General features: G+C 35.3%; 1 protein-coding gene across 1 annotated transcript in view; it reads right to left on the bottom strand.

Moving 5' to 3' along the window:
* LOC150079541 (putative citrate synthase 2, mitochondrial) overlaps nt 1-19,487 on the bottom strand; it is a 132,191-nt gene that overhangs the window by 104,364 nt on the left and 8,340 nt on the right. Inside the window, exon 2 of the mRNA XM_090383690.1 lies at nt 2,648-2,698. Coding sequence (XP_090239816.1) covers nt 2,648-2,698 — 51 coding nt within the window. The remainder of the gene's footprint in view (nt 1-2,647; nt 2,699-19,487) is intronic.

Here is a 19,487-nt window from a genome sequence, read left to right as displayed (position 1 = left end):
GTGGGATGGTAACAGGTATGGGCCGACTAAGCAGTCACCGACCATATCTGCCCACACATTTATTGCGAAGCGATGTTGTGCCGCATGGGGGCGCACACCATGTGGGTTGTCGTGAGCCCACACATGAGCATTGTGCTGATTGAAATAAGGCTCATCCGTGAATAAAACATGGGCTGGAAAATTAAAGTCTTGAACACTTTCTTGGAGAAACCACTGCACAAAAGCCACACGTGCAGGATGATCATAGGGGAGCAGTAACTGAACACTTTGGATATGAAAGGGGTGTAAGGAATCGTCGTGCAGACATGCTGTACACTGCAACAAGACACTCCTAAGGCAGAGGCAACGGCACATGTGCTGGTAGTAGGATTATTCTGGACAGCATTCAACACACTTTCTTCCATGGCGGGAGTTTGCGTCGAACGTGGTCTGCCCGCACTACTCCTGTTACCTCTAAATGACTCATAATCACACAAATTTTGATGCACACGCACAAACAAATGGTGGTCCGGTACATGTCTGTCTGGGAAGCGTTCTCCATAAATTCGTTGAGCGGCTCGTCCATTGCCCTCTACTAATCCATACACTAGGTGCACGTCTGCCAGCTCACAGTTTGTATATCGAAGCATGCTCTTCATGCGGCGACTACTGCTTGAATAAGTAAACCAGAAATTTTCCCTCTCGGGAACTGATGAACAGCGCCATCTACCAACTTACGGTGATGTTTCCGGTTATGGGTTCCTATGCGATTCACATTCCTTTTAGATGTTACCTACCTCCCCTAAACGTTTGTACCAATATTTCTGAGACACCCTGTATAACTGATGGAAAAAAGTGTAAATAGACAAAGTTGTTATTTTGTTAAAATTCTGTCCTGGAACTATTTAGTCCGATCTTATTCCTTTTGGCAAATGTGGGAATTTTTTTATAAATGCCTTTAACAACACAACTACTCTTAGGAATAGGTATAAGATTTTCTCATCTGAGTTTTTAGCCCACAAAAAAAAATGCAGAATGTCCTATAAACAAAGACTCATGGGCTAAGGTAAAGAAAGCCAACACGAGAACCACAGGAAACTTACCGGGTAAAGTAGTTTTCCTGCTACCGCAGTTTCTCCCTGCATTCTCGGCAAACAGATGGGGTGGGTGTGTGTGTGTGTGTGTGTGTGTGTGTGTGTGTGTGTGTGTGTGTGTGTGTGTGTGTGTGTGTGTGTTATCGGTAGTGGCAGTATAAGTCGATAATAATGTATTGATTAGTTTTTTCTCATTATTAAAAGCAGATTACTGGAGTTCGTGAGTGGGCTGAAATTTATTTATGGGTACACCCTCCAGACTGCCTCAGTCTTAGGGTGTTTTCCCCCCTTCCCACTGTTTTAAAATAGGAAAACGACTTCTATTGCCACTATCAATAACATGCACCATCTGTATAAGTCATTTTCCTATTTTAAAACAGCGGGAAGGGGCGATGAACACCCCTTCAGCTGTGAAGGCATTACACTCATGGACTCCAACAATCTGCTTTTAATAATGAGAAAAAAACTAACCAATACATCTTTATCAACTCTTACTGCCACTACCGATAACACCCACCATCTGTTTACCAAGAATTGCAGGGAGAAACGAGTTTGCCTGGTAAGTTTCCCGTGGTTCTCATGTTGGCTTTCTTTACCTTGGCCAACTCTTGCACCCACTAAGCTGTTGTAATAAAAGGGAGAGAGTTATATAACTCACTAAAATCTTACTAACACCAGTAAAAGCTTTTGAATATTATTATAAATATCATGAATGTATACGAAGGTTTGATACATCTGAATGGAGTTCTTAAATACATACAATAATGATGCACTCTTTGGCATGAATTCTGGCTTGGAAAATAAATATTCAACAGAAATGCACTTTAGTTAATACATTTCTGTTGAATGTTTAGAAGCAGCATATAAACTCTCTTCTGCAATGTACTTCTCAAATATATATTCTTCCACTCTTTTTCTCTCTTCTGTGATTACTTTTCAAAGTTCCTTGCTCTGTTTCCTCTCTTACACAATCAGTTTTTTCTGTGTTAACTTTAGAATTTTCCATTTCCAGGATTTCTTTTGAATTTTGTGCATCATCTCTGCCAATGATAATCATTTGCAAAGAGTAAAAGATTGGTCTCTTTTGCTCTTACCTCACTGTTTCAGTGATCCTACATACACTCCTCTGATATCAAAGTACTGGATAATAATCCAGTTGCATATTGAGGAGCAAAGGGCTTGTGGAAAATTTTCACTTGCCTATTGAAGAGAGTTAGAAGCAGGTGTCCAGGGATCCTCACATTTTGCCATCAGTGCTGTCCTACTATTATGGCAGTTATGTTATCCTTAGTCTTGTTCTCATTGCGGTTTTTTGCACCTCTTATATATGCTGTCCATATTTTCCTTTCTTCCAGTGTCCAAAAAATATAGTTCTCTTTTATATATCATTTAAATCACATTCAAAACATAGTAACTCTTATATACCTTTTCAAATACATCTGTCTCATATAATTAAAAATTATATGCTAATGAAAATAAACTAATAATATGATATTTGAAAATTTCTCAAAGTACTTTGTAGAATTTTAGAAATGCCATATAATACATCAAAACACTAAAATGTGCATACTTACAGTTGAATCTGAAACATTCCTGTTTAGGACAGATAAAGATGCAAGACTTTTCTAGAATAGAAAGCAAAACAAAAATATAAGGTAGGCTGTAGAAATATGAATGAATATTACTTTTATCTACACATTTAATCTGAAGTATTTCATCACCTAATGCTATTTGAGACCACACAATCAACATCAAAAAAAAATATACAGACCATTCATGAAAAACTTACTCTGTATAATAAATAAAAATAGAATATGGGGTGGTCTAAGCAACTTAGTTTAAATGTTTAACCTGAATGATGCGTGCATATTTTTCAGTGGTAGTACTACTACAGAAAACCCTGTTTCATTCTTTCAAGTAGTAATAGTAGTAGTGGAAAATGATGCAAGAAAGCAGACTTTTATAGCATCAGCCAAAAAAAAAAAAACTCACTTGTCCCATCCAAACCCTCCAAGATTGTCTAGTTCTTCCTTGAATTTATTCAAATTATCCACTTCAAAAATGAATGGAAGCCTGTTACAATCAACCATCTGCTTGCTGGCTGAAGGCAAACTTCTGCACGTCTCTTCTGCAACCATCCTTCCTCAACTTGAATTTATGTCCCCTCATGTGTGTAGTCTCAAGCAAGAAGAAGAATGCCATTTACATTCAGCTTACTCAATCCATTCAAGGCCTTAAATGCTTCAATCAGATCACCCTACAGGTGCCTACTCTCCAGAAGCTGCAATTTGTGGAACAGAAACCTTTCTAGATACAAGCACCTTTTTATTCCTTCACTAATCTGGTTGCCTTTCCCTGCATCCATTCCAGCAGATTTACACCCTTCCTAAAATGAGGCCTCCAGACGTGTATACAACACTCAAGATGCAGCATAACCATGGCTTCATACAAAGGGATAATCTCACCTCCTTATCCCTGCTAGCAAAGTTTCTGTACATCGCTGACAAAACCCCATGATCTGTTTTGCCAGTACGTTTGCACTGCTCAGAGAACTTCATATCTGACTGCATAATTATCCCCAGGTCCTTTTCATTTTTCACTATCCTGAGTGTAGTAACTACACAGTTTATAAGTTACTCTGGGATTACTGCTACCCATATCCAGTACCCTGCATTTGTCAATGTTAAACTTCAACTGCCATTTCTCAGCCCATTAACACAATTTTCCTAAATCTTGTTGCAGTAGCTCACCCTGATGACTTGTTAACCACCCAACCAACCTTTGTATCATCTGCAAACTTTGGCATTAAGCCTGATACACTTTCATCAGTATCATTAATGAATATAAATATCCTGAGGGTATCCTCTGATAACATTAGTCCACAAAGAGCAGTGCCCATTGATAACCACTGTCTTCTTCCACTTAACCATCCCTTTATCCATAGCAGTAACTTGCCCTTAATGCCATACTGCTCCAGTTTATACAGCAGTATTAAGTTCAACAGTATCAAAACTCTTCCTGAAATCCAAGTATACAACATTAAAATTATTTTTTGCATCCAGTTCCTTGGTCACTACATCATTCTCTGAAGTACACTTGGTCCTCGACTTATGACCACAAAAAAAAAAATAATAATAAATAAATTAATAATAAATCAGGAAGTCACTACTGAGGACACCCATAACATAGGTGAGGAGGCACATCGATGACGGGAGGCCTGAGGACATCGCCAGGCACATACACTCAAGTCACTTTCAAGCATCTGCGTGTGATGTATTAATTAAAAAATTCTACTGAAATACCCATAAAATGTTTAGTAAAAGAAAATGTCTTCATCTACACATATGCCAGCTAAGAAGTCAAGGAAAACTATTGATTTAGAGTGTAAAATGCAAGTTATCCAGCAGTATGAAGGTGGAAAGAAAGTGAATACGATAGCACGTGACTTGAAGTTATCACATTCCACGGTATCGACGATACTCAAGGACAAAGAAAGAATTCGGGAAGCTGTGAAAGGTTCTGCACCTATTAAGTCTACGATTTTTATTATTATTATTAGCCATATGGTGCAAGGAAGCCCGAGGCTTATGCTTCACCAGCCAAAAAAAAAAAAATTTCTGTTACCCTGAGAGAGAGAGAGAGAGAGAGAGAGAGAGAGAGAGAGAGAGAGAGAGAGAGAGAGAGAGAGAGAGAGAGAGAAGGGAAACACCAAGAAAGAGAAGAGAAGAATGATGATATCCAGCTCAGGACCCTGGGCATGCCAAGCCCACACTCACCAGATGTGAGCCCAACGACAGGGACCCATCCATGAAATGGAGAAATTGTTGTTTATGTAGATGGAAGATTTAATACATAAAAATACACCCATGAGCCTTCACACAGTGCAAGCGAAGGCTAGAAGTTTGTTTCAGAGTTTAAAATCACATGCCGGAGACGATTACGCAGAAGATTTTCAGGCTAGTACTGGGTGGTTTAAGCGTTTTAAAAAATAGATTTGCTTTGCATAATGTACATGTCACAGGAGAAGCAGGAAGTGCAGATGAAGATGGAGCCAAAAAATTTGTTGATGGTTTTGACTCTTTAATCAAAGAACAAAGTTATCTACGGGAACAAATATTCAACGTAGATGAAACCGGCTTTCAATGGAAATGCATGCCTAATCGTACATACATACACCAAGAAGCAAAAAGGATGACAGGATTCAAAGCTTTTAAGGATCGGTTAACTTTGTTGCTTGGTGGGAATGCCGCGGGTTTTAAGCTGAAGCATTTTCTCATTTATCATTCAGAAAACACTCGTACATTTAAGCACACACTGCCCATTTACTACCGCTCAAACCCTAAAGTTTGGATGACTCAAGCACTGTTCGAAGACTGGTTCATGAACTGCTTTATTCCCCAGGCTCGTGAATATGGTGCGGAGAGAGGTATCCCTTTCAAGATTTTACTGGTTATGGAAAATGCCCCTGGCCACCCCCCCTCATCCGGATGACCTTCATCATGATGTTAGAGTGGTTTTTATGCCACCTAACACAACCGCTCTTATTCAACCTATGGATCAGGGTGCTATTTCAGCATTCAAGGCTCACTACCTCAGAACGACATTCACACAAGCCATCAAAGCGACAGATTCTGATGCATATTTGCGAGACTTTTGGAAGTAGTACAACATTCTTCAGTGTATCAAGAATATTTCGACCGCATGGGAATGTGTAACAAGAATTGTATGTTGGGAATTTGGAAAGTGTCAAAAATGTTATGCGAATACTACATTTGAAGGATCTGAAAAAGGAGAGGAGCTGGAAGTGATTACAGAAAAAATAGTTAAACTTGCAAAATATCTTAAATTAGAATGTGAAATAGAAGGTGTAGAGGAGTTGCTAGATTATGAGGCAAAAGAACTTTTGGATGAAGAGTTGATTGAATTGGAAGCACAGAGAGTGGCACAAGAAAAAGCGAGAGAGGAAGAAGAGAAAGAGGAGCCAGAAAAGAAATTCACTGCAAAGGGTTTATCAGATTCTTTTTCGCAACTGAATAAAGCTCTCGCCAGTTTCGAAGCAATGGATCCTAATGTCGAACGATTTACAAAGGTTGAACGTGCCATTCAAGATGCTGTGCGTTGCCATCATGAGATATATAAAGAAAAACTGTTCAAACAAAGCTCAGCATGTTCCTCATCAAGAAAACATCTCCTACCTCAACTCAAGAACATGACACTGACGATCCCCAACCCAGCACAAGCAAAAATAAAATTTCATTTGTATTAATTTTTACATTAATTTTAGATTGTATTTTTGTGTTTACAGTACATTATGTACAGTATTATTTTTCACATTATGTACAATATAATTATAGATTGTAGTTTTGTATTTTTATAAACAGTGTGAATAATAAACCAATTAAAATGTAGAGAACGCTTGAATTTAACCTCATAGAGAGAGATAGCCTAGGCATAGAAACAAAGGTATGTACAGTATCGCTAAGTAAAAGATAAAAACATTACTGTATTTAAAATGAAAAATGATAAAAATTTAAGAGATGATAAAAAGATTAGAAAGGTTAAAAAATACTGTTAATAAATATATGGCCGACATACGACCAGATTGACTTACGACTTGTCATTCAGAACAGAAGTCAGTCGTAAGTCGACGACCAACTGTATTTAACTTCTCTAACCTCTCTGAAGTATCTCTTCTCTACAGATAATTTTTATTTATTTTTTTATCTAGTTCAGTATGACCCAAAGATCAAAGATCATTTACTTACATTTATATGATATATATATATATATATATATAAGTTCCAACAACGGAACTTTTCTAATAAGGAACAAAAAACTGTTATAGTTTTGTCCAAATGGAAAAATAGTTGTTAATGAAACATGAACGCTAGCTGATTTGTTCTGACTGTACTTATGTTAGTTCATACCAAACTTATTTGTCCAGAATTAAATTCTCTTCAGTAAAGTCCATTCTTTCGCAATTCTTAGTGATCTTAAGACACTTTACCAGAACAAGCTTGTTTCATAATTATTTTCAGAGTTTAACCCTTTCACAAGCATGCACATGTATACGTGCATGCTTGTGAAAGGGTTAAAGGGTTTTCAGAAAAGGGAAGAAAGCAGTACACACTGCTTTGGTTTCTTACACAAGGTTTTGTCAACACACTATTAACAAATTGTCTCTCTATATGTGTGCAGATTCTCTTCACACTCTACAGAGACATAACTGCCATCTATCAACTGTATTTTGATGTAACAGTAGCCATTTTTATATTTATAATAGCTTTGAGAATTGGCTTAGGAACTTGTGACTCATTTAACAAACAAACAGACATTGTGGGCTTGCACAAGTCAAAATTTAAGAAATTTACCTAAATTCATATCCAAAAGTTGATGAAACTGAATCAAATAGTGCATATATAAATGTAGAGGATATTATGGCAAAGAAAATTTTTTTCTGACAATAGTACCAGTCTAATGTTTGGCTATAATTAAAATATTAATATTTAGGAGCATGTATGTATACAGTTTGTTTTCACAAACTTTCTACTCTTAAAAAAAAAAAAAAACTGACCACGGGCAACATGCATATGGTTTTGAAAACCCATTTATAAAAGGGTTGAAAGATAAATTAAATTATTTCCACTATACACTACAGATAAGTGATAACAAGTACAACATACATCTTTTATCATCTTTTGATAACAACATACATCTTTTATCTAACTATGAAAAAGCTACTTAATTCAGATAAAACTAATTCTTTAACTATTTATATATAGATATTTTGTATCACCTGTTGATTTTAATCATTTGTCTGTTTGCAGAACTTGAAAATATCAAAATCTACCCAACACAAAGTTGAGACAGGACCAGCAACAAGAAGAAACTAATACAAACTACCAATAGGTAAGAGTTATCTAAGAGCACTGTAAACTGACACCTTTGACCTTAGGTCTCAGCAGGGTTGCAGGAGACTCTTCCCCACTTAGCTTATCAGCCTCACAAATCACCGAATACTGAGAAGCATTCATTTTATCAGCATTGTGGCAGTGGCAAAGCACACACAACTAGGTTAAATAAATATTTACAGAATGTGACAGTTTTAAGTTCTGTCTGGAGCACAAACCAATGAGGAAGGGGATTAGAGAAAAGAGGGAAATGTGGAAGAAAACAAGAGACTAAGTCCACTCTGCTAGTAGGCAAGGAAGAGGACTACATCCAGTTCTGGGAGTTTCCTACGGACACACTAAGAAAGTTCTCTTAATAACTAATAAGATGCTTTAAAAAGGTGAAATCCATGCCTCTGCAATTACTTATACAATAAAAGAAGGTAAGAATGAATTTAATAATGATAAATATCTAAAAATAACCAAATTTTTGTATTTAGCAAACATTTTCCGTACTGTTCTCTACTTGAGTTTTTCTCCTACTGTTTTACACAAGATTTGTCAAAACTTTAAAAATTGTTGATCAATACAGAGAGATCAAATAGTGCAAGGTTACTTGATGATTTAAGCATGGCATATTTTAAATAATTAGTAAATGTCTGCAATCACAGGTTTATAAGAAATGCTGATTTGATCAGATAATTTACAGAGATAAAAAATTGGATTGTATTTCTCTGTATTCATATATTTCCATGGTGTTAGTAACTACAGTATTTTTATATTGTTTTTATTTATTATTACTCTACAATTACTATATATGAAATTTCAAATAAGAAATTAAAATAAGCAGAGGCTGAGCAAAAAATGACTTGTTCATATCCAGGTAAAAAGAGAGAGATAACCTTATTGAAATTTACCTGGCTTGCTTCCAATAAGTCACTGTCTGTAAAATGAAGATATTTATAGAAAAAAAAGGAAGTATTCTGAATAAAATAAAGTATTAGAATATCAATAATACTTGATACGAAAGTAGGTTAATATCTATCAACAAAGGTGGTCTTTAAACAGAAAGGCTCATTCCATTTCCTCTTATAATATTCCATTTTACCTATTACTTATCAATCACTGGATGTTGATGAGATAAAATTATAAACACTTCTAAACTTATGAAAAGAAAATTTTTCATGGAAAAAATGTTTTAATTTTTAACTTTTGACACTTAATTAGTTAGACATGGTTTAACTAATTCTACAACCTGATTGTTCATTCTGTAATCATTTGTTTGTGTGTAGTCAAACAAGTTTACCAGTGATGTATTTGATAAATATACAAATAATCTGCAATATCCAAAATTTTATTATTGTGTATGCACATAGTTTATTGCACAGAGAATTTGTTTTCTAATGGCTTATTTGTAAAAACAAATTTTTCAGCTTGTCGTACTGCCTTTTTTCTTTTTTAAATGGTGCAATAATGACAGAATAAGGTTATTATGGTTTAATAAAATTTATAAAAACAAAGAAAGTATAGATACAGCTGTATAAAATAATGCAGGAAATGAGAAATGAACTTGAATTAGCATATATAAAACAGTTTAACACTAAAACTGTTGAATATTTATGTAAACCTGAATCTAGTAAGGGAATCCTCAAATCAAGTACTCTTTGGTAGGCAATTTGAATTGGGTGATTATTAATCATATTTGTAATGGAATATACTTATTTAATGTTTAATTATAAACATTCATATTTCATCTCCAACAGCAAAATGCTTAGTTCTTCTGAAGGCAACTTTGGTAATCTTAGCAGAGGTACAATTAGAGTTGTCAACTGTCTGATCTGAGTGAAATAGCAAAAAAAAAAACCTTTTCTTTTAATTATATATTTTAATTTTATTAAAATATAGAAGTCATTCTATCAGTTCCATATTCAAACACTGATTGATCAAATTTTTACTTCAATAAAGAACACATGGCAGAGTAAAAGAAATTGCTTAATACTTAATAGTTTTCTCAATAATTAAATCACTGGACAAAAAAAAAAAAACTATGGAATATAATTTTGATTTTACTTTTACCCAGTTCAAGAAACCTCTATCTGATGGGAGAATTCAAATTAAAGGACAAATATAATAAACAAAGCGGTGTCAAGTGCATTAAAAAAATTATAAGTATTCGTTTTTGATGCAATAATTATTTTCTGTCTTGAATATTTGTTAATTTTGTTGATGATAATATATATAATAAATATCAAAAACACAAATTATAACAAAATTAACATTTTGTCATGGGGAATGAAAATGCAGTTATATCATTATTAAATTAAACTTAGGAAATACTTGGATCATGAAATTAATTAATACTGTTAATTGGAACAAATGATGCAAGAAAGCAAGCTTATGTAGCATTAGCAAAAAAAAAAAAAAAACCACTATCCACACCATCTGTCCATCCCTTCCAATGGACAGGTATTTCGAACAAACGGGGAGGGGTGAAATGGAAGTTTTTTTTTTCTGGCTGATGCTGCATAAGCTTGCTTTCTTGCATCATATGCCTCTACTAATGCTAATGCTTTGTCTAGTTCTTCCTTGAATCAATTCAAACAACTCACTTCTATAACAGCAGAAGGAAGCTTGTTCCACTCAACAACCTGCTGGCTGAAAGCAAACATCTGCACATCTATCCTATAACCATCCTTCCTCAATTTGAATTTATGTCCCCTCATGTATGTAGCCTTGAGAAAGGGGAAGACTGCCATTAGCATTGAACATACTGAATCCATCCAAGCCTTAAATATCTCCATCTGATCAACTTGCAGGTGCATAGTCTCCAGATGCTGCAATCCCCTCTTTTCTCAATCTTGTTGCCCTGCTCTGCACTCATACCCACAGATCATAAAAGGCCTCAAAACCTGTATGCAGTACAATGGGATAATCACCTCCTTATCCTTGCTGGCAAAATTGCTGTATATCACTGACAAAATCCCATGAACTGTTCTTGTAGCCTGCCTTCACTACTCAGAGAACTTCATATCTGATTGCATAATTAACTGCAGGTCTTTGTCATTTTACATCATCCCGAGTGTAGTACCACAAAGTTAGTACATTAATCTGATATTACTGCTACTCATATGTAGTACCTTGCATTTGTCAGCATTCAACTTGAATTGCCATTTCTCAGCAAAATCTACCTAATTTCTCTAGATCTTGTTGCAGTAGCATACCTTGATTACTACCAATAGCCACCCTGCCAGCCTTCATCTCATCTGCAAATTAGACATTAAGCCTGATACATACCTTCATTAATAAATATAGAAAACAATGATGCACTAATAACATTAGTTCACAAAGAGCAGTGTCCATTGATAACCACTATCTTCTCCGATTAAACCATCCCTTTATCCATAGCAGTAACTTGTCCCTAACAGCACACTGCTCCAATTTATACAGCAGCCTCTTACATGTAACAGTATCAAAAGCTTTCCTGAAATCAAAGTATATAATATCAAAATTATTTTTTGCATCCAATTCCTTTGTTACTGTCCATAGTATTCAATCAAATTGGTTAGACAAGATCGACCCTTAAATTCGTGCTGCGACTTCAGTACTCCTGTCTAGATCATCTTGCATTAGTTCTTTAACCAGTAGAAGCTTCACCTTGCAAGTATGTAATTACTCATGTCACCCTCTGATCCCCTTTATGGAGTGAGAATGCATTCACACATCTGGTACCCTAAATCCAAAGATACTCTCAAAATTATGGCTAAGGGTTTGATTATCTCCTTTGCTGCCTCCCTTAATATAACTGGATAGATCCCACCCAGCCAGGTGCCTTTTTTTTTTTATGTTTAGCTTCAACAATTTCTCTTGCACTTTTTATTATCACAAAATCATTTAGCCCCCTCTTGGAGTTTAATAAACTTCTGGTATCCCCTTCTCAAAACATTCCTCGTGTGTGAATGTAGATCAAAATACTTATTCAATCTGTCAGCAACCTGAGCAGGATCATCAACAGTAAAACCATTGGTATCAAGTGGGCCAACCTAATTCATCCCCCTCCTTCTAGTGTTTACATAAGTACAGCAGCCTTTGATGGTTTTCTTTTCACCCTTTGCCAAACACTTATCATAAGCTGGCTTAGTTTACCTAAGCTCCTTTGTAACTTCTTTACCCATAACTCTATTAACAGCATTAATTAATTTGCTGTATTTATTTTTAGGGTTTAAGTGCTTTATATAATACAACAAAATTGAGATACAATATACATACATATAGTAGTGGCATATGATGCAAGAAAGCAAGCTTATGCAGCATCAGCCAAAAAAAAAAAAAACTTTTCCATTAGCTCCAGAAGTTTGTCCGTCCAGATCTTCCCCGAATCTATTAAAGCCATCAACTTCCACAAGAACAGATGGAAGTTTATTCCAGCAATCAATTACTAACTGGCTAAAGGCAAATTTCTGCCCAACTAGTATACAAACTTCCTTCCTCAATCTGAATTTATGCCCACTCAAGTGCATAATCTGAGCAAGAGGAAGGATCCCATCAGCATTGAGTTTTGCTCAAACCATTCAAAGCCTTAAACACCTCAATCAGATCACCTCACAGGTGCCTAGTCAGTCTCCAAACACTGCAATTCAAAGAACTGAAAACTTGCCGGGTAAGAGCACCCCTTTGTCCCCCTCACCAGTCTTGTTGCCCTTCTTTGTACTCATTCCAGCAGCTCTATATCCTTCCTAAAATGAGGCCTCCAGACCTGTATGCACTACTCAAGGTGTAGCCTGACCTTTAACATATACAAAGGGATAATCACCTCACTGCAAGCAAAATTTCTGTATATCATTGACAAAATTCCCTGAGCTGTCCTGGCAGCCTGTCTACACTGCTCAGAGAACTTCATGTCTGACTGCACAATTACCCCCAGGTCTTTTTCATTCTCCACTACCCTGAGTACAGTACTACACAGTTGGTACATTACTCCGGAGTTACTGCTACATATATACAGTACTTTACATTCGTCAATGTTAAACTTCAGTTGCCACTTCTCAGTCCATCTGCCTAACTTTTCTAGATCCTGTTGCAGTAGCATACTGTCATTAACAGCCCTGCCAATTTTTGTATCATCTGCAAACTTGGACATTAAGCCTGACACACTATCAATATCACTGATAAATATAGAAAACAACAATGGGCCCAACACCAAATGCTGAGGAACTCCCCTAATAATATTAGTCCACAAAAAGCAGTGTGCATTGATTACCACTCTGCCTTCTCCCACTAAACCATCCCTTTATCCATAGCAGCAACTTGCCCTTAATGTCACACTAGTATCCAATCAAATTGGCCAGACTAGATTTCCCTTTAACAAACTGATAGGAAAGAGTGTATAATATAATAAGGAAAGAGAAAAAGGAATAAAAGAATGGGGGAAAAAACAAAAAAGAATAGAGAATAACATTGAAGACACAATGTTGCTATTTGCTTGTGATTCTGGCTGTTGGCACTTGATGAGAGGCCGATTTTGTGAGGTGTGTGGCAACAATCTCATTTGATCAATTTTTATGGAATTATGTATTTTTATTAGTTATCTTTGCTCGCTGTCTGTCACTTTATTCTCTCTCTCTTTTTTTTCCTGTTCTTTTATTTGTTTTCCTCTCCCCTTATCACTTTACAGTCTGTGCTCTGCTTAGGTTTAGCATTTGTTGCCTTAAATTGCACAAGAACCACTTCCCCAGTTTTCTACTTTCTTATTGCTACATTCACTTTGTTATTCTCTTAATATATATATATTTTTTTTTTTTTTTGTGGTAGATGCACTGAAAGGTTTGTACTGATTTGTCATTCACACATTGGCATGATGATATTAATCATGACATACATATCATACATACACACCCTTTCATTTGAGCATTACAATTTTATAACACTGAAGTTGCTACCTGTTACTGGTTTATGTCATATCCTGATATTGCCTGAATCGTTTGAAAAAATCATATCAAGGACATCTGAAGCTCTTATTACCTCTGATATACTGAAATAAATAACATGCATTCAACTGGTTAAAAACTAATCCCACTTGATGTATTGCCAGGAGGAGCATGCAATTGTATCTAAGTGCATGGTTAGTTTTGGGGCTCGCTTTTGGGCTCACATCTGGTGAGTATGGGCTAGGCAAACCCAGGGTTGTGAGCTGGATATCATCATCCTCTTTCTTGGCGATTCCTCTCTCTCTCTCTCTCTCTCAGGTTAACCCAGGAATTTCTTTTGGCTGGTGCAGCATAAGCCTCAGGCTTCCTTGCATCATATGGCTAATAATAATAACCATGCTATAACATTTATGAAATGCTTTGGAGCTCTCCTTTCATGTCAGGGCATGGGTGCATTGCATGCAATCATCCCCCCCCCCCGCCACCTTCCACAGCCTGGATTCCTAGTCAATAAGAGGAAGGTTGAAGCTACGAATAACAAGCTAATCACTTGTTTACCCATTCAACATGCCTAAACAGATTTTTATCACGTCTACAAGTTTTTTTTTTTTAGCTTTAAAACATCCCCACCATTTCTTTCCTTCAACACTAGTCATCTCACACAACAGACTTCGCATCTATTGATCAGATTCTTTGAATGACCTAGTTGCCTTTGGGCAGCTTTTGATAAGAGGCATAAATCCTCTTCCCTCCATTTGGACCCTCCCTAACACCACAAAAATTATTTATCCGTTATCTCAGAGTAATGCCAGCATTATTTGAATTGACCAGAATCTCAAATTAATTTTGTTTATAACATTCCTGCTATTAATTATACAGACAGGCTAGATTTTTTTTTTTACTCTACTTTTCCAGTATCTTAATACAGCCCTTCCCTATGGCCTGTGTCTGCTGGAAGTCCAAATACCTTTTTCTTACCTCTTTTCCTGCATATGGTAAATCACATGAACCCTCTTTGTACTTTCAAAGAGAGTTCAAGTGTATTCTTCTGGTCTGTGCCACCAACCTGTATCCATCTTTCAAATGACTCCTCTGATGCTCTAATGGTAAGTTTCCTGAACCCTCGATGTTCACCCTACTGCATTAGCAACCAGCCTCGTACCTCCTCTATTAAAATGAATTCCATCTTTACTAAAGATATTTCAAGGATTTTATTTGCTGGGAATTTATATTTCACAAATCCAGCGACCTTAGATGTATTGGGCATTTCAAACAAATTGAAATGCCCAATACATCAAATTGGCATGTAGGCACTCTCACATTCATTAGTTATTGGCAACTAATGTCATTCAGAAATAGGTAGGTTAGAAGTAGTAAGAGCTCATGGCAATGAAAACATTTAATCTGTTCTAGGCATGTTTATCTAGCATTAGTATTGGCATACGATGCAAGAAAGCAAGCTTATGCCACATTAGCCAAAAAAAAAAAAAAAACCCTCCCATTTCACCCCTCCATTCTGTTTGAACCAACTCCAGAAATTTAAAAAATGACCTCATATACAAATATGTCTACATAGTTAAGGAAAAGAAATTACACTGTATTTCTAATTTTTTTTATGACAAGAGTTACTGTTCTAAAACAAATTCGAGAGAAAGCTGCTGCTGTTAGAGGAATTTGAAAAAAGATCAGTAAATAGAATAAAATCTCTCAAAAATGAGTAATACAGGCATACCTCGGTTAACGTTACCTCTGATAACGAAGCTTCGATATAACGAAGTCGGCAGTTTCAAGCCCCATTTAACATAAAAAAAAAATATATTCCAGTTCAATCACCTGAAATCTAAACAAACTGAAGAAATTACGGAAACCTTTGGGGCTTCTCGTGGTTGGTTCGAGAAATTTAAAAAACGGGCCAGGATTCATAGTGTAAAATTAACAGGAGAAGCTGCAAATAAGTTTCCAGAAAAACTAAAGGAAATCATTGAATGTCAAAATTTTCCAAATTTGGTGTTCAATGTTGACGAAAGCGGTTTGTTCTGGAAACGGCTACCAACAAAAAGCTTCATTTCTATTGAAGAAAAATCAGCTGCTGGGTTCAAAGCAGCCAAAGACCGTTTAACGTTACTCTTTGGATCAAATGCCTCTGGCGATTATAAATTAAAATTGTTATTAGTTTACCATTCAGAAAATCCGAGGGCGTTAAAAGGTAACATAAAAATGAATTTACCTGTAATATGGAAAGCAAATAGAAAAGCGTGGGTTACCAAGGAGTTATTTACTGATTGGCTTGTTAACCACTTTTGTCCTGAAGTAAAACGGTATTGTCAAAAAAAACAACTTTGAAGAAAAAGCTCTTTTGTTGTTAGACAATGCTCCGGGACATCCTACTGATCTTAACACGTTGGACACATGCATTCCTGTCAAAGTTGTGTTTCTTCCAGCAAACACAACTTCCCTGATTCAACCATTGGATCAGGGAGTAATAGCATCATTTAAAGCTTATTTATCTGCGTCGAACATTAAGCAGTTTAACTGAACTAGAGGATAAAGAGGAAATGACAGTTAAAACTTTTTGGAAAAACTACACCATTAAAAACGCAATTGAAAACATTGATAGTTCTTGGAAAGAAGTCACTAAGAAATGCTTAAATGGAGTTTGGCGCAAAATATGGCCAGAAGTTGTACTAGAAGAAGAAAATAACATCCAAGAAATTAGAAATGAAGTTATCCAGATGGCTCAATCAATAGGTTTCGAAAATGTCGATGAAGAGGATGTTAGAAATTTATTGAATGCAGAAGATGATGGTTTTTCAGTGGAAGATTTAGAAAACCTTGTTAGCAACGAAGACAAAGATAATGAAGACGAAGTTAAAGAAGTTCCTGCCGAAAAAGTGTTAACAACCAAAGATTTAAAAAGGTGCTTAAATGACATTGAAAACGTTTTAAATTTTTTTAGTGAAAATGATCCTGATTTAGGAAGAAGTGTTATTGTTAAGCGATCAGTGTTAAATGCAATAACTCCGTATAGGCAATTGTTAAATGAAAGAGAAAAAGAGCATAAACAACAACTTTAGACTCGTATTTTAAAATGTGATTTCACTTTGTATGTAAGTTGACTGTTTATTTAATAAAACTTTTCTTTGTTCGAAAAAAAAGCTTTTCATTTTCTTTACGTAGGAACGTATCCCTATTCTGGCCATAGTATTTTTACCTCTGAAAACGAAGTTTCGCTTAACGAAGTAATTTCGTGGAACGCATCCTATTCGTTATTCGAGGTATGCCTGTAATATAACTAGTGATAATGTATATGCTTCACCAAATAAGAATGTTTAAAGAAAGAAAGGATAGGAATGGATGATTTTCATAAAAGCACTATTCAAACATTAGTACATTACTTTTATACAGTACAGTATATAAAAATTTAAAAAAGTCACCAACAATTGGCAATCTAAAGCAAAATTCTGGAGCAAAATCACGATTTGTATTTGTTGAGAACAAGTTTGTGAAGATTATTAAAACAATAAGCTTTAAATGGAAAAAAGACAGCAAATAATCAAAAAATGTTAGTTGAAAAGCATTATGTGCAAAATCAATGAATTAATAATTAAAGAACCACAGAACAGATCAATTGTTAATATACACAAGACTCATTGATAGTTCTTATACTGTTCCTAAGCAATGGCATGATAATACTGAAAAAGGATTCACCTGCACCCTCTGTCTAAAAGACTATCATATGTAAATGATTGGTGAAAATTTTCAAAAAATGGGCCAAAGAAATTCTGTCATAGTTATAGAAAACTGGCTTGCAGAAATAACATTCTATTACAGTGTTTTAATGCTAAAAATAGAATTGTGTGAACTAGCAAAATTATATAAGCTGCAACTGAAAAATATATATTGATTCACTTTACATGATCGGAGACACTGCTTTTTAGACTGCTTACAATACCACCAAGAATTGAATTGAATTGGACTAACGTAAAAAAAAAAAAAAAAAAAAAAAAAGAAACTTAAATATTTGTGATTAGAATGTATTAAATCAGGCCTGGGCAAACTTTTTGGCTGAAGGGCCACATTAGAAATTCACAAAGAAGGCCGGGCCGCACGTAAATTCCTATTTTTAGATATACATATATTATTTGTTATCATGAAGAAGAAATACAACAAAAAATTATTCTCTAACAACCAAGAATTTAATGAGATGAATGGAACTGTTTTACATCTTTTACCATTTTTTTAATTTCGGGTGTTAATTTTGTAGTTGAGATTCTTAAAACTGCTTGTAAATGTTCATCGGTGATGCTTGATCGTAAACAATTTTTATTTAGATTCATGATGGAAAATGTTTGTTCACATATGTAAGTTGATCCAAAAATAACCAACATTTTTCGGGCAAAATCTTTAAGTTCGTCGAATTTGTCCGAATTAAGAGTATTGTAAAATTTACAGATTTCCTCACGACGGTGCAATTCTCTCAGATCGGTATCACACTGCAGATCTATAATCTGAAGCTGTAGTTCACTCGGTGCACTATCAATTTCTATTGAAAATGGGTCGCGCACTATTGCCAAACTTGTCTCAATTTTTCGGAAGTCGCCAAATCTTCGTGAAAAGTCGTCATTCAAAGCGCTGATAATTTCACAATATTTTTGAAATTTATTTTCTGGAATCTTCAGCAACTTCATGGTTGGAAAGTGGTCTACCTTGTTAATTAATAAATGTCGAAGGAACAACTGGAGTTTTAATTGAAATCCATTCAAACTTTTTACCATATCATGGGCGTATAAATTTTTCCCTTGTAACACGGTGTTGAAAGTATTTAAGTGTGTCACGATGTCCAGGGTAAACGCAAAATCACAAATCCAGTTATTATCAGTTAATTCGGGAAAGTCCATAATATTTTTCAGTTTTAAAAATAAAATGATGTCATCTTTAAGATCCCATACTCGCCGAAGAACTTTTCTTAAGCTAAGCCATCGAATTTGGCTATGATAAGGAATATCTGTGTACTCGGATTCAATATCTTGAAGAAAATTAATGAATTGTCTGTGTTTCAGGCCCCTCGATCGTATTAAATTTACTAGTTTAATAATACAAGATGTGACATGTTCAACTTTTAACACATTTTTACATAATACTTGTTGATGTATAATACAATGAATTGTAATTAAATTATAATCAGGATAATTTTCACAAATTTTATCCTGAATTTTCTTTAACGCTCCAACATTTTTACCTGTCAAACTTGGTGCTCCATCAGTTGTTACGCTTACCATTTTGTTCCATTGTCGATTATATCTTGTTAAGCATTTTTCAACTTTTTCAAATATATCTGCTCCCGTTGTTTGGTCTTTAAGAGATTCCATCGAAAGAAGCTCTTCAATAATTTCAAAATTAGAGGTACATCCACGTATGAAAATTAATAACTGCGCAGTATTCTTTTGGTCGTTACTTTCGTCGAGAGCTATCGAGTACCATGTTATGGATTCTAATACTGATAATAATTGTTCATTCAAATTTGTATCGATACATTCAATTCTTCTTACTATGGTTCGCCGAGATAAACTTATATTCTCAAATTTGTGTTTAATGTCAGG

The sequence above is a fragment of the Mastigoproctus giganteus genome, chromosome 10, assembly GCF_048544385.1.
Source record: "Mastigoproctus giganteus isolate SK-2022 chromosome 10, ASM4854438v1, whole genome shotgun sequence".
Lineage (NCBI taxonomy): Eukaryota > Metazoa > Arthropoda > Arachnida > Uropygi > Thelyphonidae > Mastigoproctus > Mastigoproctus giganteus.
This window is presented reverse-complemented; position numbering and strand designations above follow the sequence as displayed.